At 43.2% G+C, this 23,129-nt stretch overlaps 1 protein-coding gene across 3 annotated transcripts in view; it reads right to left on the bottom strand.

Annotated features, from left to right (window-relative positions):
- The window catches only part of ARHGEF25 (Rho guanine nucleotide exchange factor 25), a 434,366-nt gene that overhangs the window by 17,315 nt on the left and 393,922 nt on the right, over window positions 1-23,129 (bottom strand). For all 3 annotated transcript variants that reach the window (XM_077297766.1, XM_077297765.1, XM_077297768.1), the window contains 3 exons: window positions 14,739-14,789; window positions 11,639-11,716; window positions 11,291-11,482 (listed from right to left, as the gene is read on the bottom strand). In XM_077297766.1, coding sequence (XP_077153881.1) covers window positions 11,291-11,482; window positions 11,639-11,716; window positions 14,739-14,789 — 321 coding nt within the window. The remainder of the gene's footprint in view (window positions 1-11,290; window positions 11,483-11,638; window positions 11,717-14,738; window positions 14,790-23,129) is intronic.

Genomic DNA, 23,129 nt, shown 5'->3' with positions numbered 1-23,129 from the left:
TAGATGCGGTTTTACTGCATGTAATGATAGTCTATGGGAAATTTACGCTGCGGGGACGGAGCGTCTCCGCAACGTAAATAGACATGCTGCGGTCTGGACAGACGCCCCGCATGTCCAGATAAGCAGGTGTGCTGCATGCGTTTTTGAACGCATAGTGGAGATGGGATTTCTTGAAATACCATCTACTATGCTGTAACAGCTGGCTGCTGCGGGTTGGACACTGCAGATGTACGCAGCGTCCAACCTGCAGCGTTTACTGACTGTGTGCACGCACCCTATCTGCAAATAGGAAATCACTTTTTTTCCTTCCCAGAAGTCAACTTTCAATAAGCTTTATTTCAAGTGACAAAAAAAACCGCATGTAATGGAAAAACACATGCGGAAAAAACGCATCAAAGACGCAGGTGACCTGCCAGTGACCTCAGATGCAGATTTCACCTGCGTCAAATCCTGAGCAAATACTGAGCCAATCCTGACCGTGGAAACATACCCTTAGGCTGCTTCTTATAGTAGCAATAAAATCAGTGTTTTATCAGAAAGATTATCACTAGATAAATAATTGTCCTGTGCCTTGTAGTCCTCCTGCTCTAAATAACCCCACCCTCACCAGTGATTGTCAGCTTTCTGCCTATTCACAGTGTACACAGAAAGCTGTCAATCAATAGAGTGGGCAGGAATAATAATAATATTCTTCATTTATATAGCGCCAACATATTCCGCAGCGCTTTACAGTTTAACAGTTTCAAACACAACAGTCATAAGTAACAATGTTAACAATACAATAATTAAAGCACAATAAGACAACCCTGCTCATGAGAGCTTACAATCTACAATGAGGTGGGGAGATACAATGTACAAGTGTGTATTTACAATTATGTCCAAAACATAGAAAGAAAACACATCCGCACTGCCGATATATGCTGGCCCACAGAACTATCCACATTCCACTCAAACGGTTGCTATAGCTGTATGTATCCTGGTGTTACCATAGGGGTGCTGCATCCAAAAAGTGTGCACGTAGTCCAAAGGAATATAAAAAAAGAAAATTGGAGCGCACTTACCCCGGTAGATAGATCACCACTTAATTAGGACAATGTTATAAAAAACGAACAGCAGGGAGGGATAAGAACAGCTACGGACAACGGCCGTTTCGTGCGTCAAGGCACTTCAACGGGTCCTACAGCTCGGTGGATTATGGGAGAAATTTATAGACCCACATGGGTCACCCACTCCTCCCATCCACGGGACATGTGGGTGGGAAGAACCACAACTCATGAGAACACCAACAATACTGCGCATAAAAACAACAAGTGCAATTTAAAAACAATCTCTATGAACATAGTGCAGAATGAACTCGAACATAAGTGACAACGGATGAATTATAAAAAGACTGACATGTCCACTTTGTCATTAAGGCCGTACGGCCCCGCTGCGTCTGTACGCAGAATCCATCTAGCCTCCCTACGCAGAAGGAGGCGGTGTAGATCCCCGCCTCCCTCCGGCAGGGAAACCTGTTCCAGACCGGCGAATCGCAGCACCTGGGCATTTCCTGCATGGTAAGTACGAACATGATTTATAAGCCTCGAGGCACCCTTACCTGTCCTCACAGAGTTAAAGTGCTCCCTAACCCGGACAAACAGAGGCCGAATAGTTTTGCCAATGTAGAAGTTTCTGCAAGGGCAAAAGAGAACATAGACAACGTGAGTGGTTCTACAAGATATAAAATCACGCACTATGTGCTGTATATGGCCAACTCTAACTCTATTCCCGATATGATGAAACAAACAAAAATTACAACCCCCGCATTTGAAGTTACCTTTAGGGATACTGTCAGTCAACCAATTACTTTTATTGGACGCAAAACGGTTACGGACCAAACTGTCCCTGAAATTTTTACTGCGGCGGACAGCGAACAAAGGACCTCTGTCTACCATTTTTGTCAAATCGCTGTCTTGTCGCAAAATCTGCCAATTCTTACGTATAGCGGCTCTGATATGATTGTCAAGCGGCCCGTATTTAAAACTAAATACGAATCTTTTCTCCTGTTTTTTTTGGGTGGAAGCAAATAAATCTGTTGCAGTAGCCTTATCATAGGCACTGTTGAGGACAGCAAGAGGATACCCTCGTTTTGTGAATCTGTCAACTAAATCAACCGACTGCTTTACAAACCCACTAGTGTCACTATTAATTCTTTTAACTCCGAGAAACTGACTGAAAGGCAAAGATCGCTTGGTATACAAGGGATGGGCGCTATCGTAGTGTAACAACGCGTTTGATGCCGTCGGTTTTCGGTGCACCTCTGTGGAAATAGTACTCTCTATAATTTGTAATTTTACATCAAGAAAAATCTTTTCAAATCATTTGCCTCTGTTAACAATAACGCAGCTCTTCCTGCTCCCCGGGAAACATTTCCAGGGGAGACACCTTGCCATATGGGCCCCCTTGGCTTTTTTGTCACAGAGGACCCATTTGGTGACGTGCGGGAAGAAACAAGAATTCTCCTTGATTCCTTAGTTTCCACACCCATTAGTGGGAGTGAGTCTGTCACACCACCCTTCACTGGCGGCATCAGGTCCACCTATATGCCCCCTACGTCCCCGGGTAATCTTATAGACATCTTTCAGTTACAGGTATTAAAAGATGTGGAAGCATTAATATATGAACGACCTAATGAAAATTTACAGCCCAATGAAAAACGGGCTTTAAAAGAAATAGAGGGGTGGTCTGATATCATCATCCGTGGCGCGGATAAAGGGGGTAATGTGGTGTTGATGACAAGGGAATATTATAAAACAGAGGCTTTAAGACAGTTATCAGATGAGAGAACATACATGAAATTAAAGAGGGATCCCACTACAAAATTTAAGAATCTGTTGCGTTCCTTATTGAGGAGATATGTGGATAAAAGGGTGTTTTCTACTAAACAGGCTGAAAAGTTGTTACCAGAATTCCCGAGAAAGCCCCATTGGTACCACATACCCAAACTTCACAAATCTGCAGTAGCCCCCCCCCTGGACGTCCCATTGTGTCAGGGGTGGGGTCTTTAACGGAGCCGCTATCTTCTTACATCGACTGGCTGCTACGTCCCCTGTTACGAGATATTCCATCGTATTTGAAAGATACGGGAGATTTTTTGAAGATAATAAGAGACTTTGAATGGCAAGACACCTATGCTTTAACTTCTATTGATATTAAAAGCCTGTATACAAGGATCCCGCAAAGGTTGGGGGTTGATACAATCAGATGCATCCTGGAGAATACACCCACTGGGATGGACACAATACATTTCATCTGTGAGGGTCTTTCTTTCATTCTAGAACACAACGCTTTCCAATTTGACTCCCAGTGGTACCTGCAGACGGTGGGTACCGCGATGGGTACCCCCGTCGCATGTACCCTGGCGAACCTCTTTCTTGCCAGGTTTGAGGAGGAATATATTTATTCCTCAAAAAAACCCTTTCTCAAACATATCAAGCTTTATGCTAGATATGTCGATGACATGTTCATGGTTTGGGACGGGCACCAGGATGCATTCACGGACTTCGTGAAGTACCTGGGGACGTCCAATACCATGAACCTGGGGTTTACCTCGCAATTTGGGGGATCCGGTCTGGTTTTTCTTGATGTAAAATTACAAATTATAGAGAGTACTATTTCCACAGAGGTGCACCGAAAACCGACGGCATCAAACGCATTGTTACACTACGATAGCGCCCATCCCTTGTATACCAAGCGATCTTTGCCTTTCAGTCAGTTTCTCAGAGTGAAAAGAATTAATAGTGACACTAGTGGGTTTGTAAAGCAGTCGGTTGATTTAGTTGACAGATTCACAAAACGAGGGTATCCTCTTGCTGTCCTCAACAGTGCCTATGATAAGGCTACTGCAACAGATTTATTTGCTTCCACCAAAAAAAAAAACAGGAGAAAAGATTCGTATTTAGTTTTAAATACGGGCCGCTTGACAATCATATCAGAGCCGCTATACGTAAGAATTGGCAGATTTTGCGACAAGACAGCGATTTGACAAAAATGGTAGACAGAGGTCCTTTGTTCGCTGTCCGCCGCAGTAAAAATATCAGGGCCAGTTTGGTCCGTAACCGTTTTGCGTCCAATAGAAATAATTGGTTGACTGACAGTATCCCTAAAGGTAACTTCAAATGCGGGGGTTGTAATTTTTGTTTGTTTCATCATATCGGGAATAGAGTTAGAGTTGGCCATATACAGCACATAGTGCGTGATTTTATATCTTGTAGAACCACTCACGTTATCTATGTTCTCTTTTGCCCTTGCAGAAACTTCTACATTGGCAAAACTATTCGGCCTCTGTTTGTCCGTGTTAGGGAGCACTTTAACTCTGTGAGGACAGGTAAGGGTGCCTCGAGGCTTATAAATCATGTTCGTACTTACCATGCAGGAAATGCCCAGGTGCTGCGATTCGCCGGTCTGGAACAGGTTTCCCTGCCGGAGGGAGGCGGGGATCTACACCGCCTCCTTCTGCGTAGGGAGGCTAGATGGATTCTGCGTACAGACGCAGCGGGGCCGTACGGCCTTAATGACAAAGTGGACATGTCAGTCTTTTTATAATTCATCCGTTGTCACTTATGTTCGAGTTCATTCTGCACTATGTTCATAGAGATTGTTTTTAAATTGCACTTGTTGTTTTTATGCGCAGTATTGTTGGTGTTCTGATGAGTTGTGGTTCTTCCCACCCACATGTCCCGTGGATGGGAGGAGTGGGTGACCCATGTGGGTCTATAAATTTCTCCCATAATCCACCGAGCTGTAGGACCCGTTGAAGTGCCTTGACGCACGAAACGGCCGTTATCCGTAGCTGTTCTTATCCATCCCTGCTGTTCGTTTTTTATAACATGTCCTAATAAAGTGGTGATCTGTTGTGATTTAGACTTTTTTGGCTCCCTCTTGTGGTCACTAGTGATATGACTCTGGGATTGTCTTTCCCTAGTTTGGCACCCACCTGGGTCGTTAGTCCAGGGGTGTTGCTATATAAACTTCCTGAATTCTCAGTCTGGTGCCTGGCATCGTTGTAATCAGTTCCTTTCTGTTTGCTCCTGTCTGCTGGTCGTGGTTCTTGCAAAATTAAGCTAAGTCCTGCTTCCTTGTTTTTTGGTTATTTGCATTGCTCTTATTTATTTGTCCAGCTTGTACTAAATGTGATTCCTGATTTTGCTGGAAGCTCTAGGGGGCTGGTATCCTCCCCCCGGGCCGTTAGCCGGTTCGGGGGTTCTTGTATATCCAGCGTGGAAATTTTGATAGGGTTTTTGCAGACCGTATAAGTCATCTTACTATATTCTGCTATTAGTCAGTGGGCCTCTCTTTGCTAAATATCTAGTTCATTCTTACGTTTGTCTTTTCTTCTTACCTCACCGTTATTATTTGTTGGGGGCTTGTATCCAACTTTTGGGGTCTTTTCTCTGGAGGCAAGAAAGGTCTATCTTTTCCCTTCTAGGGTTAGTTAGTTCTCCGGCTGGCGCGAGACGTCTAGAACCAACGTAGGCACGTTCCCCGGCTGCTGCTATTTGTGGTGCTAGGATTAGTTATACGGTCAGCCCAGTTACCACTGTCCTATGAGCTGGTTTTTTGTGTTTGCAGACTTGGTAATTACTTCTGAGACCCTCTGCCATTGGGGTCATAACAGTATGCCAGGCCCAAGTTGAATGTTTAATGCATTGCAGAAGTGGGATAATAAGAAAGGAAATTCTGAGTTTTTTTTTTTTCTTTCTTCCTCCCCTTTACCTCTGAGTGGCTTGTGCTTGCTGCAGACATGAATGTCCAGACCTTGATTACAAGTGTAGATCAGCTTGCTGCTCGTGTGCAGGGCATACAAGATTTTGTTACTAGTAGTCCTATGTCTGAACCTAAAATACCTATTCCTGAACTGTTCTCTGGAGACCGATTTAAGTTTAGGAATTTCAGGAATAATTGTAAATTGTTTCTGTCTCTGAGACCCCGTTCATCTGGAGACTCAGCTCAGCAAGTTAAAATTGTTATCTCTTTTTTGCGGGGCGACCCTCAGGATTGGGCTTTCTCGCTAGCGCCAGGAGATCCGGCATTGGCAAATATTGATGCGTTTTTTCTGGCGCTCGGATTGCTTTATGAGGAACCCAATCTTGAAATTCAGGCAGAAAAAGCCTTGCTGGCTATTTCTCAGGGCCAGGATGAAGCTGAAGTGTATTGCCAAAAATTTCGGAAATGGTCCGTGCTTACTCAGTGGAATGAGTGTGCTCTGGCCGCTAATTTCAGAAATGGCCTTTCAGAAGCATTTAAGAATGTGATGGTGGGTTTCTCCATTCCTACAAGTCTGAATGATTCCATGGCGCTGGCTATTCAAATTGACCGGCGTTTGCGGGAGCGCAAAGCCGCTAACCCTCTGGTGGTGTTGTCTGAACAAACACCTGATTTAAAGCAATGTGGTAGAATTCAGACTAGAAATGAACGGAAAAATCATAGACGTCAGAATGGGTTGTGTTTTTACTGTGGTGATTCTACACATGTTATATCAGCATGCTCTAAACGCCTAACAAGGGTTGTTAGTCCTGTCGCCATTGGTAATTTGCAACCTAAATTTATTTTGTCTGTGACTTTAATTTGCTCATTGTCCTCCTACCCTGTTATGGCGTTTGTGGATTCAGGTGCTGCCCTGAGTCTTATGGATCTGTCATTTGCCAAGCGCTGTGGTTTTGTTCTTGAGCCGTTGGTAAATCCTATCCCTCTTAGAGGTATTGATGCTACGCCATTGGCGGAAAATAAACCGCAGTTTTGGACACAGGTAACCATGTGCATGACTCCTGAACATCGGGAGGTGATTCGTTTTCTTGTGCTGCATAAAATGCATGATTTGGTCGTTTTGGGTCTGCCATGGTTACAGACCCATAATCCAGTCTTGGATTGGAAGGCAATGTCTGTGTCAAGTTGGGGCTGTCAGGGAATTCATGGTGATTCCCCCCCGGTGTCTATTGCTTCCTCTACTCCTTCGGAAGTTCCTGAGTATTTGTCTGATTATCAGGATGTATTCAGCGAGTCCAGGTCCAGTGCTCTCCCTCCTCATAGGGACTGTGACTGCGCTATAGATTTGATTCCAGGTAGTAAATTTCCTAAGGGAAGATTATTTAATCTGTCTGTACCTGAGCATATCGCAATGCGTTCGTATATCAAGGAATCTCTGGAGAAGGGGCATATCCGTCCATCCTCTTCCCCTCTTGGTGCGGGATTCTTCTTTGTGGCCAAGAAGGACGGATCTTTGAGACCTTGTATTGACTATCGGCTTCTGAATAAAATCACTGTTAAATTTCAGTATCCTTTGCCTCTGTTGTCGGACTTGTTTGCCCGGATTAAAGGTGCCAAGTGGTTCACCAAGATAGATCTTCGTGGTGCGTACAACCTTGTGCGCATTAAGCAAGGAGATGAATAGAAAACTGCATTTAATACGCCCGAAGGTCATTTTGAGTACTTGGTGATGCCTTTTGGGCTCTCTAATGCTCCTTCAGTGTTTCAGTCCTTTATGCATGATATTTTCCGGAAGTATCTGGATAAATTTATGATTGTTTATCTGGATGATATTCTGGTTTTTTCTGATGATTGGGACTCGCATGTAGAGCAGGTCAGGATGGTGTTTCAGGTTTTGCGTGAGAATGCTTTGTTTGTTAAGGGCTCAAAGTGTCTCTTTGGAGTACAGAAGGTTCCCTTTTTGGGTTTTATTTTTTCCCCTTCTGCGGTGGAGATGGACCCAGTCAAGGTCCGAGCTATTCATGATTGGACTCAACCCACGTCAGTTAAGAGTCTTCAGAAGTTCTTGGGTTTTGCTAACTTCTACCGTCGTTTTATCGCTAATTTTTCTAGCGTTGTTAAACCTTTGACGGATATGACCAAGAAAGGTTCTGATGTTGCTAACTGGGCTCCTGCAGCCGTGGAAGCTTTCCAAGAGTTGAAGCGCCGGTTTACTTCGGCGCCTGTTTTGTGCCAGCCTGATGTCTCACTTCCCTTTCAGGTTGAAGTGGATGCTTCTGAGATTGGGGCAGGGGCCGTTTTGTCGCAGAGAGGCCCTGGTTGCTCTGTAATGAGACCATGTGCTTTTTTCTCTAGGAAGTTTTCGCCCGCTGAGCGGAATTATGATGTTGGCAATCGGGAGTTGTTGGCCATGAAGTGGGCATTTGAGGAGTGGCGTCATTGGCTCGAGGGTGCTATGCATCGTGTGGTGGTCTTGACTGATCACAAAAATCTGATGTATCTCGAGTCTGCTAAACGCCTGAATGCTAGACAGGCCCGTTGGTCATTGTTTTTCTCCCGTTTTGACTTTGTGGTCTTGTATTTACCAGGTTCAAAGAATGTGAAGGCTGATGCTCTTTCAAGGAGCTTTGTGCCTGACTCTCCTGGAGTCGCAGAACCTGTTGGTATTCTTAAAGAGGGAGTAATCTTGTCAGCCATTTCTCCGGATTTGCGACGTGTGTTGCAGAGATTTCAGGCTGGTAGACCTGACTCTTGTCCACCTGACAGACTGTTTGTTCCTGATAAGTGGACCAGCAGAGTCATTTCCGAGGTTCATTCCTCGGTGTTGGCAGGGCATCCGGGAATTTTTGGCACCAGAGATTTGGTGGCTAGGTCCTTTTGGTGGCCTTCTTTGTCACGGGATGTGCGGTCATTTGTGCAGTCCTGTGGGACTTGTGCTCGAGCTAAGCCTTGCTGTTCTCGTGCCAGTGGGTTGCTCTTGCCCTTGCCTGTCCCGAAGAGGCCTTGGACACACATTTCCATGGATTTCATTTCAGATCTTCCGGTGTCTCAGGGCATGTCTGTCATCTGGGTGGTATGTGATCGCTTTTCCAAGATGGTCCATTTGGTATCTTTGCCTAAGCTGCCTTCCTCTTCCGATCTGGTTCCTTTGTTCTTTCAGAATGTGGTTCGTTTACACGGCATTCCTGAGAATATCGTGTCTGACAAGAGGATCCCAGTTTGTTTCCAGGTTCTGGCGATCCTTCTGTGCTAAGATGGGCATTGATTTGTCGTTTTCGTCTGCCTTTCATCCTCAGACTAATGGACAAACGGAGCGAACTAATCAGACTCTGGAGGCTTATTTGAGGTGCTTTGTTTCTGCAGATCAGGATGATTGGGTGACCTTCTTGCCGTTGGCTGAGTTTGCCCTTAATATTCGGGCTAGTTCCGCTACTTTGGTTTCGCCATTTTTCTGCAACTCTGGTTTCCATCCTCGTTTTTCCTCGGGACATGTGGAGCCTTCTGACTGTCCTGGGGTAGATTCTGTGGTGGATAGGTTGCAGCAGATTTGGAATCATGTGATGGACAACTTAAAGTTGTCACAGGAGAAGGCTCAGCGTTTTGCCAACCGCCGCCGCGGTGTGGGTCCCCGACTTCGTGTTGGGGATTTGGTATGGCTGTCTTCTCGATTTGTTCCTATGAAGGTCTCCTCTCCTAAATTTAAGCCTCGCTTCATCGGTCCTTACAAGATATTGGAAATCCTTAATCCCGTGTCCTTTCGCTTGGATCTTCCTGTGTCGTTTGCCATTCACAACGTGTTCCATAGGTCTTTGTTGCGGCGGTACGTTGTACCTGTGGTTCCTTCTGTTGAGCCTCCTGCTCCGGTGTTGGTTGAGGGCGAGTTGGAGTACGTGGTGGAGAAGATCTTGGATTCTCGTCTCTCCAGGCGGAGGCTTCAGTATCTGGTCAAGTGGAAGGGCTATGGTCAGGAGGATAATTCCTGGGTGGTTGCCTCTGATGTGCATGCGGCCGATTTAGTTCGTGCATTTCACGCTGCTCATCCTGATCGCCCTGGTGGTCTTGGTGAGGGTTCGGTGACCCCTCCTTAAAGGGGGGGTACTGTTGTGATTTAGACTTTTTTGGCTCCCTCTTGTGGTCACTAGTGATATGACTCTGGGATTGTCTTTCCCTAGTTTGGCACCCACCTGGGTCGTTAGTCCAGGGGTGTTGCTATATAAACTTCCTGAATTCTCAGTCTGGTGCCTGGCATCGTTGTAATCAGTTCCTTTCTGTTTGCTCCTGTCTGCTGGTCGTGGTTCTTGCAAAATTAAGCTAAGTCCTGCTTCCTTGTTTTTTGGTTATTTGCATTGCTCTTATTTATTTGTCCAGCTTGTACTAAATGTGATTCCTGATTTTGCTGGAAGCTCTAGGGGGCTGGTATCCTCCCCCCGGGCCGTTAGCCGGTTCGGGGGTTCTTGTATATCCAGCGTGGAAATTTTGATAGGGTTTTTGCAGACCGTATAAGTCATCTTACTATATTCTGCTATTAGTCAGGGGGCCTCTCTTTGCTAAATATCTAGTTCATTCTTACGTTTGTCTTTTCTTCTTACCTCACCGTTATTATTTGTTGGGGGCTTGTATCCAACTTTTGGGGTCTTTTCTCTGGAGGCAAGAAAGGTCTATCTTTTCCCTTCTAGGGTTAGTTAGTTCTCCGGCTGGCGCGAGACGTCTAGAACCAACGTAGGCACGTTCCCCGGCTGCTGCTATTTGTGGTGCTAGGATTAGTTATACGGTCAGCCCAGTTACCACTGTCCTATGAGCTGGTTTTTTGTGTTTGCAGACTCGGTAATTACTTCTGAGACCCTCTGCCATTGGGGTCATAACAGTGATCTATCTACCGGGGTAAGTGCGCTCCAATTTTCTTTTTTTATATTCCATTTATAATTATGAATTTACAATGATGGTCCAGCCATCTTCAGGGAGTGGGGGTTAGAAGGAGATAGTGAATTGGGCTACACGCGCGCCCTTACACATAAAATGACTTTTATTAGGGAACGTGACAGGCCACTGCAAACAAATATGTTTTGAGGGAGCGCCTAAAACTATGCAAATTGTGAATGGTCCTAATTTCTTGGGGTAGAGCATTCCAGAGGATTGGCGCAGCACGGGAGGAGAAGTCTTGGAGACGGGAGTGGGAGGTATGGATATACAGAGCTCTGCATTCAAAGAAATGGTTGGTAGATCTTCAGCAGATAAAACTGTGATTTTATCAAAATTACACCAAGTAGCCCAGTAAGTGACAGATCGCTGGAATCAGGGTCTCTGTTACTACATCATGCTGCTCTTAAGATTATATTCCAAAAGCCTCTTGGCAGATTCCCAGTAAGTCAGTGAGCTTGGTCGAGCACTTTATGCTGAACAGTGGCCAAGTATATATGAATAATGGGAATTGAATTACTGTGAACATTCTGCATAGCAATGAGCACAATGGTCATGACTTTAGTTTCCACACCAAGGCTGGGTGGCAAAGCGAGAGCGAGACCATCTACCAATATCCAACACTTACCTTGATGCTGTTTTTAAAGATGTACCCAGGGAGTGAAAACCCTTTCTTCTTGTCAATGGGTTCACTAAAGATGATGAGCTGCTCAAAAAGGAAGACTCTCCGCTCCTTTCCCCTTGTCAGAAAACTGCATTCCTGTTCTGTTACCATGAAAGTGTCTTGTTGGAGAAGCTTCCCCTGAGCTGTGATTTTCCCCTAAAGAATAAAGATTTATCACATTGACAGTAGGGAAAAGTGTAGATAATATACAAAATGGGAGATTAAAGAATCCGGTCAGTTGAACAAATCAAGCAGACAACATTCCTTGCTTGGTCTGTTTGCATCTGCTATACAGGAGAGGAAGAGCCATACCTCAAATCCTTGCAGCCGGCCGAGGTTCATCATGTCATTGCACCTTTTAGGAACAAAACACATCACTTCCACGGCTTTCTACAAAGATACAATGGAAGGTAAGAATCTATTAGTCTCATCAATACCTTTATTGCTAGGAGAGCCATTTAACAACATAGGCCTTATAGTGGTTGTCTCACGACAGACAAGACATATCCGAACTCTTATAGTATTCGGGACGGCTATAACTATGGATGGAGAGATGCGGTGCCACCTCTCCTGTCACTGCATGTCAGGCACCAGTCAGAACAGAAATTGGGGGACCCATATTTGGAAGATAGGTTCAAGTCCTATAGGTGGGCCCTAAATCAGTTAGGCATTTATGCCAATCCTGTGGAAATACTAAAAATGTCTGTCCTGATCCAACGCCTTTAACACTTTTTTTTTGTTTGGGCAACTATTCAGTGACATTAAGTAATCCTGTAGCTGAAAAAGGGGATCGGCAAGGCTGGATTTTTTTTTACCTTTGGTTGGACATTGTCACTGTAGACTTACCTGGAAAGCACCGGCGACCATTCAAGCCAATGGGCATGCAAGTATTGGGCATAGAATACAAGTGTTATTAAGAAGTGTAAGGTCGGGAAAATACACTACTGGGACCCCACTGATTACTTGTTCATCCTCACTTCTTCCGGCAATGAATGGAGTGAAGGTGACGCATGCATGACACTGTCTACGAGGCTGACGAAGATATCTGAGTGCACTCTTATAAAGACCTATCAACTTAATGGGTATATTTTACATAAAAAACATATGTGAGGTTACAAGTACTGTAAATTGATTTTTAATTTGCCCTTATATTGGCAAGTTTGGTCTTTGACTCTGATTTTAAGTAAATCGGATCCCATTTTCTATCATTACAAGTGATTGGAATTCCACAATCCACAGTCAAAAAGAGATAAAGGAAGACATAAAGCAGTCTGCAGAGCTCTTGAGCATGTTAGGAACGAGACTGGCAGCTTGTTATTCCTGTGCAGTTTGTTATTCCTTCGTCCCTAAACAGCCTATACAAAATGTCCCTGGTGTACGCTGATTTTGCTGACACTCTCAGTATGCAAACGGCCATGTATTTTAGCAAGTTGGGACCCTTTGTTATCTTGAAGGAGCCAGACATGGTTAATAAAATCAATTCTTGTTTACTTGTTCTTAAAACTATATACACAAGGTAGTACGTAGAAGACTTCTTGTCATCAGTATTACACGACAGAGGCACATCCATCTTGGCTGCAGACGGTGGCACAAAACCTTTGAGGAACGTTAGTGTAGCACAACAGATGAAGTTGAGGACCTCCACCTTCCCAGTACAGGGACACACGGGTCAAGGTGTATACTCTAGCTGTACGTCCTGTGAACACTGGAAGGGAGCACAACCAGCTACCACCTCACCTTACTAACATGCCCCAGCCTGGCTGACCCGTCTTCTTTCACGCTGATCTCCAGGTCTGGCAAACACTCAAACAATGCCTAAGGCTATGTGCACACGTTGTGGATTTTGCTGTGGATCCGAGGCGGATTTGACGCTGCGGATTTGCAGTTTTCCCTGAGTTTACAGTACCATGTAAACCTATGGAAAACAAAATAGGCAGTGCACATGCTGTGGAAAAAAACGCGCGGAAACGCAGTGGTGTTTTTTCCGCATGTCAATTCTTTGTGCGGATTCCGCAGCGGTTTACACCTGCTCCTCAATAGGAATCCGCAGGTGTAAAACCGCAGGTGGAATCCGCACAAAAACCGCGGTAAATCTGCGGGTAATCCGCAGTTCGGTTTACCTGCGGATTTTGCAAAAACAGTGCGGAAAAATCCGCAATGTGTGCACATAGCCTAAAGTCTCCTGCTGTAGGTGTCCCAAGTTGCCTGCTGAGAGGAGAAAACTGCCATCTCTGATGCGGATCCTGAGAATCTTACTACCTTCTCTTGTCTACTCTTCTTTTCAGATTAATAAAAGTTCACCGCACACTCTTGTGGATTATCTTTCACAATAGTATAAATTTAATTATGTGAACAATCGTAGGGAGCATAACAGAAATACGCAGTGGAAGCGATAATTATAGAAGACGTTTCGGCTCCGCCAGAGCCTTAATCACATAATCGCTTAGTCCAATGTCAAGTAAAGGGAAAGGATGCAGTGTGAAGGGATAAGATCCCTGTAATGCCAAAAAGCAGAGGCTTGTGTAGTAGATGCTTGTAGCGGCGCTCCCGCGCCTAGCTGGTACACGCCAGCACACCAGCTTTGCGCGGGAGCCGAAACATCTTCTATAATTATCGCTTCCACTGCATATTTCTATGATTGTTCACATAATAAAATTTATCCTATTGTGAAAGATAATCCACAAGAGTGTGCGGTGAACTTTTATTAATCTATATTTCGACCTTCTGGTCTGTTACACCAGCACCTCATAGTTATTTAGACTGAGTACACACTAAAATCCTTTCTTACTCTTCTTTTCAAACACACTCTTCTCCTCTAGATAAACGCCAAATAAGGAACTAACTCCCATTGCCTACTTACTCCTCCTCAAACCCTGGGCTGGCTCTATAGTGAACCCTGTCTATCCCTGTAACAGGAGCCAATAAAACATATAACACAAAAATGACATAAAATACACATTCAAGAGTCTTCAGAGAGGGTGTCCTGAATCTTCTCCACTGGCTTTATAGCATAATGTGATAGAATAATATTTTGTACTATTACACGTTATAGTCATTATAATAAGGCAGCAACAACCTCACCACAAATGAAAGGAAAGTCTATGTTTTTTCAGTGTGCACGCCGAACTATCCGGGCTGCTGCTCTCGTGATCATACAGTACAAGGGATAATGGCGCACACTAAAATTTGTCAGCTACAACACAGGACTGGATCCTTCACTACAATATATTTAGTCATTTATTTTTAGATATTTTTTGAAAGCTGCCAGAGTTTTTCCATAAAAAACATTGTACTATACAGTAATTCAGATTGTAGCCGACAAAATGGCTGTCAGCCATCACAGCATCTCCCAAAGTGCAGTAAACATCCTCATCCACATAATGAAGCAACACATTGATATGTCAGCACCAACCTCCAGTTCTGTTGTGTCTTGTCCAGCTTTGCTGAAATACTTGAGGAAGTCCTGGTTTAGAAAGAAATATGCATTTGTTTTACATTTTGATTTTTATCTACATTCTCCTTTACCAAAATAAAATGTCTAGCACACGTTTTTTTTTTAATGAAGATGGTGTCACAGCCCTGGTTTGTTGACAATGTAATCCTTAGTCTAAAGGTATCGTCACACTGAGCAACTTTGCAATGAGAACGACATCAATCCGTGACGTTGCAGCGTCCTGGATAGCGATCTCGTTGTGTTTGACACGCAGCAGCGATCTGGATCTCGCTGTGCCATCGCTGGTGGGAGCTAGAAGTCCAGAACTTTATTTCGTCGCTAGGTCGGCGTGTATCGTCATGTTTGACATCAAAAGCAACGACGCCAGCAACGAGCATAGGGGGCATCGCAGCGTCTCCTTCTAGCCAGTCGGTACACTCCGGCTGTTTGACATGGAGCTAACAACCAGCGAGAACGAGAAGTGAGTCGCCGTTACGTCACTGGATCGCTCCTGCATCGTTCTGGAGTTGCTGTGTTTGACGTCTCTACAGCGACCTAATCAGCGACGCTCCAGCGATCTAGTTTAGGTCGGCTCGTTGTCTATATCGCCGCAGCGTCGCTGAGTGTGACGGTACCTTAAGGGCTCATGGAGACACATGTGGATCTCTGCAGGCAAGCAGTGGCTGCTCTTGGGCTGCTGTCCTCTAACTTCTTCCCAATAGTGGCCCTTTATTGGCTGTGGAACTGACGTGGCGTAACAATGCCATGCAAACCCTTGTGGATCCAGCACCAACATCGCTGGATAATTGGGACGGAACATAGAATTCTTTTTAATGGGACTTATTCTTTAATCAGATGTACCGCAAGTGAAATAAGTATTGAACACATCATCAATTTTAAATATAGATGTATGTATGTATATATATATATACATATATATATATATATATATATATATATATATACACACACACACACACACACACCAGATGTCAGTAACAACCCTTCCAATCCACAAAGGCAAAGAAGTCAAACCATAGATGTTCATAAATTAAGTTATGTGTAATAATGAAAAATGACACAGGTAAAAACAATTGGACACAAAATTTATTTAATACTTCGTACAAAAAAACTATGCTGGTGATGACAGCTTCAAGATGTCTCCTGTATGGAGAAATTAGTCACATGCATTGCCCAGGTGAGATTTTGGCCCCACTCTTCCATGCAAACACCCTTCAAATCCTGGAGGTTCAGTGGGCTCCTTCTATGAACTCCGAGCTTTCGTTCCTTCCTTATAGTTTCTATTGGATTCCGGTGAGGTGATTGGCTGGACCGCTCAAGCAGCTTTACTTTTTTTCTCTGAAACCAATTGAGAGATTCCTTGGCTGCGTTTTTGGGATCATTGTCTGGCTGAAGTGTCCGCCCTTGTTTTATTTTCATCATCCTGGTAGATTTTTTATCAAGAATGGTTCAGTACATTTACCGGTAGCTGCTGCATTTCCCACCCTAGGCTTATACTCGAGTCATTAAGTTTTCCCAGTTTTTTGTGGCAAAATTAGGGGTCTCGGCTGATACTCGGGTCGGCTTATACTCGAGTATATACGGTATATGAAATTTGGGAGTGACGTATAATGAAAAACAGCCCCACACCATGATGTTCCCACATCCAAACTTCACTGTTGGTATGGTGGTTTTGGAGTGATATGGGGTGCCTTCTGGCGTCCTAACATGGTGTGTCTTATGGCATCAAAAGAGTTCAATTTTGGTCTCATTTGATCAGACTATATTCTTCAAGTATTTCACAGGCTTGTCTAAATGTTGTTGAACAAACTTTAAATGTGCTTGGACATGCTTTTTGTTCAGCAATGGAGTCTTGAGTGGTGAGTGTGCATACAAGCCATGGACGTTAAGTGTATTATTTATTGTTTTCTTTTAAACAATTGTATCAGCTGATTCCAGGTCTTTCTGTAGCTCTCCACAGGTCCTTGGCTCTTGAACAACTCTTCTGATAATTAATTTCACTCCTCTGTCTGAAATCTTGCGGGGAGCACTTGGTTGTGGCTGTTTTTTGGTGAAATTATGTTTTTTCTAATTCCAGATTATTGTCCCAACACTGCTCACTGGAACCTTTAGTAGAAATTCTTCTGTAACCGATGACATCAGTAGGTTTTGCAACATTAAGGTTTGTGACAGTCTTGAGATAGTTCACTGGTTTTACCCATCATGAGGTGTTTCTTGTGTGGCTCTTTGGTTAAGATATATCTTTTTATAGGCCATTAGTTGAACCAGCTGATATTATTTTTCACTAAGTTGCAGGATTGCTTTCTAATTACTGATAGGTTTCATCTGTGGTTATGACTTTCCATTTTTGCACCTCTCTTTCTTCATATGTTCAATACTTTTTTTTCTCATTATTACACACAACTTGATATATGGCCATCTATGGTGTGATTTCTGTGCCTGTGTGGATTGGATGGGTTGCTAACAATATCTGGTGATAATGTCATGTCAATAGCACCTTTAGAAATTTGGTATATTTACTTTGAAAATTGGTGACGTGTTCAATAATTATTTCACCAGCTGTAAGTCTGTAAAAATAAAGTTAACAGCTCATATTTATTGGGGATTTATATTGTCTAAGTGCCTATACATTTATTAGCTTTCTGTCATATCAGGTAAATTGAATAAGATGAAGAATGAGGAGAAATAACACGAATGCCTCTTAGAAATCCTAGAAAAAGCATTTAAAGTACCTTCTTTAGTATTTTGATTCCCGAGATCAAGAGATTACAAAGAAAAGCTTTCATTGAAAAAGTGGTGTACATCAACGTAAATTTAGCTTTTTATTTTTTTTTTTTCAAATTCAATTTATTTTTAAAGATTATGACATTTTCATAACGAAAGATAAAAAAGAAAAAAAACTGTCAACAGATATGTACCATTTGATAGGATTACAAAATAAAATGAGATAATTGGATAGGGGAAACGAGTAAGAAGGGAGGAGAGGAATTGAAGATATTACATCACCATACACACTACAATAGAAAGGTTATTCAAAATCCTATGTGAATGTTTCTCAATGCGGTTGAGAGTGGACCAATACAGTGCGAGACTAACAAAGCAGTATCATGTCCTGGAGAAGAGAGCAGAGATGGTTGATTTGGGGTGGGGCGATAAGAATCATATTCTAGGAATTCTATCCAATTTCTTCAAGTCATATAGTATCTATCTATGTCTGCAGATGATTGGGCATTTTCAGAGAACCATTCCTCTAGGGTAAGAGAAGAATTAGATTTCCAATGATGAGGAAAAACATTTTTAGCTGCTATTAGGTAGCTTATCAATGATCTTTTATATCGGGAGAGTTAGAGATACGAGTTAGAGCCTCGGGGGAGTTTGGGATAGGAGTTAGAACCTTGGGGGAGTTAGGGATAGGAGTTAGAACCTTGGGGGAGTTTGGGATAGGAGTTAGAACCTTGGGGGAGTTTGGGATAGGAGTTAGAACCTCGGGGGAGTTTGGGATAGGAGTTAGAACCCCCGGGGGTTTGGGATAGGAGTTAGAACCTTGGGGGAGTTAGGGATGGGAGTTAGAACCTTGGGGGAGTTTGGGATAGGAGTTAGAACCTTGGGGGAGTTAGGGATATGAGTTAGAACCTTGGGGGAGTTTGGGATAGGAGTTAGAACCCCCGGGGGTTTGGGATAGGAGTTAGAACCTTGGGGGAGTTAGGGATAGGAGTTAGAACCTTGGGGGAGTTTGGGATAGGAGTTAGAACCTCGGGGGAGTTTGGGATAGGAGTTAGAGCCTCAGGGAAGTTTGGAATAGGGGTTAGAGCCTCGGGGGAGTTTGGGATAGAAAGACCGGTCATCTTTTTAATAAGTATTATTACCCGAGACCAGAAATGATTTATTACAGGGCAGCTCCACCATATGTTTGCCATTGTCCCCTCCGCCACGCTATACCTCCAGTATCTGTATGACACCACAGGGTACCAATTATAGAATCAATCTAAATTATGTACTTAATCTCTATAGCTGCATAGAATATGTAGCACAGCACTTCAAGCATTACAATACACTATTCTGTTGCGTATGCATAAATATCATTGCATGTGGAGGGTAAAAGAAGTGAAACATGAATCCTTAAAATAAAATTTTATTAGTAAATAGCTAAATAGCATATAAAATATAAAAACATAGGTGCCTCCTGTGATGAGAGTTTCGTCCTACTTCCTCTGGGGGGGTGTCACGGTGGTGAAATAAGCATTAAATAGAGTGAATCAGCCACTAATTGCCTCATTATTGTGTTACGTCACAGGAAAGGGTAGAGGTGTAATGTCGGGAAAGGGCAAGCAATGCATTGTTGGTGCATGACGTCAGGGATCAACCTCCACAAATGTTAAAAGGCTTCTGGCTCATGTTAGCAGGGGGTTGATTATGATGAACCTGGAGGTCTCTTTCAACTATTATTATAGCGCCATTAACTCCATAGCGCTTTACATGTGAGGAGGGCTATACATAATAAAAAACAAGTACAATAATCTTAAACAATAAAAGTCACGATTAACACAGGAGGAGAGAGGACCCTGCCCCTGAGGGCTCACAATCTACAAGGGATGGGTGAGAATACAGTAGGTGAGGGAAGAGCTGGTCATGTAGCGGTTTGGTGGTTAATCTAGGTTGTAGGCTTGTCAGAAGAGGTAGGTCTACTCTACAACTCTAACATGCTATGATTCTATGAATGCAAGCGAGCCGCGTCGCCATGGTGATCAAGTAGGCAGTGGCTTCACTCGCAATCCAATTATGCCACGACAGCGGAATCCCTGCGGGGACAGTCTAATGTACGTGGGCCCGGGAACATCTTTAAGAAGTCTCAATGCGATTATCAAACAGATGGATATTGGGTTGGCATGAACCTAAGTAGAAAAAGAGAAAGTGGAGGGACCTAGAGTGGATACATTATACACTGGGGGACCTAGAGCGAATACATTATACTATGGGGGACCTAGAGCGGATACATTATATACTGGGGACCTAGAGCGGATACATTATACACTGGGGGATCCAGAGCGGATACATTAGACACTGGGGGAGCATGAAAATTCAAAGAGAGAAAATTGTGAAAGTTTCCAAATTTCCTTTTTTTCACAAATAAACGCACGTCATACTGAAGAAATGTTATCACTAAGGCTTCTTTCACACTAGCGTCGGGCTCGGCCCGTCGCGGTGCGTCGGGCCGAGGTCCCCGACGCTAGCGTTGTCTCCGCCGCACAACGGGTGCAGCGGATGCATTTTTCCAGCGCATCCGCTGCCCCATTGTGAGGTGCGGGGAGGTGGGGGCGGAGTTCCGGCCGCGCATGCGTGGTCGGAAAAAACGGACCGTCGGGAGCAAAAAACGTTACATGTAACGTTTTTTAGTCCCGACTGTCCGCCACAGGACGGCGCAACCGTCGCACGACGGTTGCGACGTGTGGCAATGCGTCGCAAATGCGTCGCTAATGTTAGTCAATGCTGAAAAAACGCATCCTGCAAGCACTTTTGCAGGATGCGTTTTTTTGGCAAAACGACGCATTTGCGACGTATTGCAGTTAACGCTAGTGTGAAAGTAGCCTAACACGAAGTACAATATGTCATGAAAAAACATTCTCAGAATCACCTGGATCCGTTGAAGCGTTTTAGAGTTATTACGTCATAAAATGACAGTTGTCAGAATTGTAAAAATGTGCCCAATCATTAAGGTGCAAACCACCTTCGGGGATAAAGGGGTTAAATATATGTAGCAGTATTCATAGACTCTGTGATACATCATGCCTATGTAACTACAATGTAGCACACAAATCAAGAGAGCCACTAATAGAACCATATTACACTGCAGATCTATGCACCACAATAGGAAACTGCATCGAGATTATCATACACCACTAGTCCATGTCCAGGAGCATATCATAGACTCAGGGAAGCATGTCATATATTGCACGTGTGTTGTGCTCTCAATGCAACTAATTGTGATTTAGGTAAATATAGAGAGAGTATCTGCCTATGAAAGTGACAGAGCATAAATTAATTATAGAAATTGAAAAGCTTCATAAATATGAAGGAACCACCTATGTTTTTTAGATTTTATATAATATTTAACTATGTACTAATAAAATGTAATTTTAAGAATTCATGCTTCACTTCTTTTACCCTGTACATGTAAAGATATACAGGTGCATCTCACAAAATTAGAATATCAAAAAGTTCATTTATTTCAGTTCTTCAATACAAAAAGTGAAACTCATTATATAGAGTCATTACAAATAGAGTGATCTATTTCAAGTGTTTTTTTCTGTGAATGTTGATGATTATAGCTTACAGCCAATAAAAACCCAAAAGTCATTATGTCAGTAAATTAGAATACTTTATAACACCATCTTGAAAAAATGATTTTAACATCCAAAATGTTGGCCTAATGAAATGTATGTTCAGTAAATGCACTCAATACTTGGTTGGGGCTCCCTTTGCATCAATTACTGCATCAATGCAGTGTGGCATGGAGGCGATCAGCCTGTGGCACTGCTGAGGGGTTATGGAAGCCCAGGTTGTTTTGATAACAGCTTTCAGCTCGTCTGCATTGTTAGGTCTGGTGATCTTATCTTCCTCTTGACAATACCCCATAGATTCTCTATGGGGTTATGGTCAGACGAGTTTGCTGGCCAATCAAGCACAGTGATACTGATACTGTTGTTTTTAAACCAGGTATTGGTACTTAGGGCAGTGTGGACAGGTGCCAAGTCCTGCTGGAGAATGAAATTTCCATCTCCAAACATCTTGTCAGCAGAGGGAAGCATGAAGTTGCTCTAAAATTTCCTGGTAGACGGATGTGCTGACTTTAGTCTTGATAAAACACAGTGGACCTACACCAGCAGATGACATGGCTCCCCAAACCATCATTAATTGTGGATACACCTGTCCACACTGCTAAAAGTACCAATACCTGGATTAAAAACAACGGTATCACTGTACTTGATTGGCCAGCAAACTCGCCTGACTTTAACCCCATAGAGAATCTATTGGGTATTGTCAAGAGGAAGATGAGAGACACCAGACCGAACAATGCAGACGAGCTGAAGGCTGTTATCAAAGCAACCTGGGCTTCTATAACACCTCAGCAGCGCCACAGGCTGATCGCCTCCATGCCACGCCCCATTGATGCAGTAATTGATGCAAAAAGAGCCCCGACCAAGTATTCAGTGCATTTACTGTACATACATTTCAGTAGGCCAACATTTCAGAAGTTAAAATCATTTTTTCATGCTGGTGTTATAAAGAATTCTAATTTACTGAGATAATGACTTCTAGGTTTTCATTGGCTGTAAGCCATAATCATCAATAACAGAAATATACACTTGAAATAGATCACTCTGTTTGTAATGACTCTACATTATATATGAGTTTCACTTTTTGTATTGAAGAACTGAAATAAATTAACTTTTTGATGATATTCTAATTTTGTGAGAGGCACCTGTAGATACAGTGCATTGCGAAAGTATTCGGCCCTCTGGAACTTTTCAACCTTTTCCCACATATCATGCTTCAAACATAAAGATACCAAATGTAAATTTTTGGTGAAGAATCAACAACAAGTGGAACACAATTGTGAAGTTGAATGAAATTTATTGGTTATTTTAATTTTTGTTGAAAATTCAAAAACTGAAAAGTGGGGCGTGCAATATTATTCGGCCCCTTTACTTTCAGTGCAGCAAACTCACTCCAGAAGTTCATTGTGGATCTCTGAATGATCCAATGTTGTCCTAAATGCCTAATGATGATAAATATAATCCACCTGTGTGTAATCAAGTTTCAGTATAAATGCACCTGCTTTGTGATAGTCTCAGGGTTCTGTTTGAAGCACAGAAAGCATCATGAAGACCAAGGAACACAGCAGGCAGGTCCGTGATACTGTTGTGGAGAAGTTTAAAGCCGGATTTGGATACAAAATGATTTCCAAAACTTTAAACATCCCAAGGAGCACTGTGCAAGCGATCATATTGAAATGAAAGGAGTATCATACCACTGCAAATCTACCAAGACCCGGCCGTCCCTCTAAACTTTCATATCAAACAAGGAGAAGACTGATCAGAGATGCAGCCAAGAGGCCCATGATCACTCTGGATGAACTGCAGAGATCTACAGCTGAGGTGGGACAGTCTGTCCATAGGACAACAATCAGTCGTACACTGCACAAATCTGGCCTTTATGGAAGAGTGGCAAGAAGAAAGCCATTTCTCAAAAGATATCCATAAAAAGTGTTGTTTAAAGTTTGCAACAAGCCACCAGGGAGACACACCAAACATGTGGAAGAAGGTTCTCTGGTCAAATGAAACCAAAATT

Source organism: Ranitomeya variabilis, chromosome 3 (assembly GCF_051348905.1).
Source record: "Ranitomeya variabilis isolate aRanVar5 chromosome 3, aRanVar5.hap1, whole genome shotgun sequence".
Taxonomy (NCBI): domain Eukaryota; kingdom Metazoa; phylum Chordata; class Amphibia; order Anura; family Dendrobatidae; genus Ranitomeya; species Ranitomeya variabilis.
This window is presented reverse-complemented; position numbering and strand designations above follow the sequence as displayed.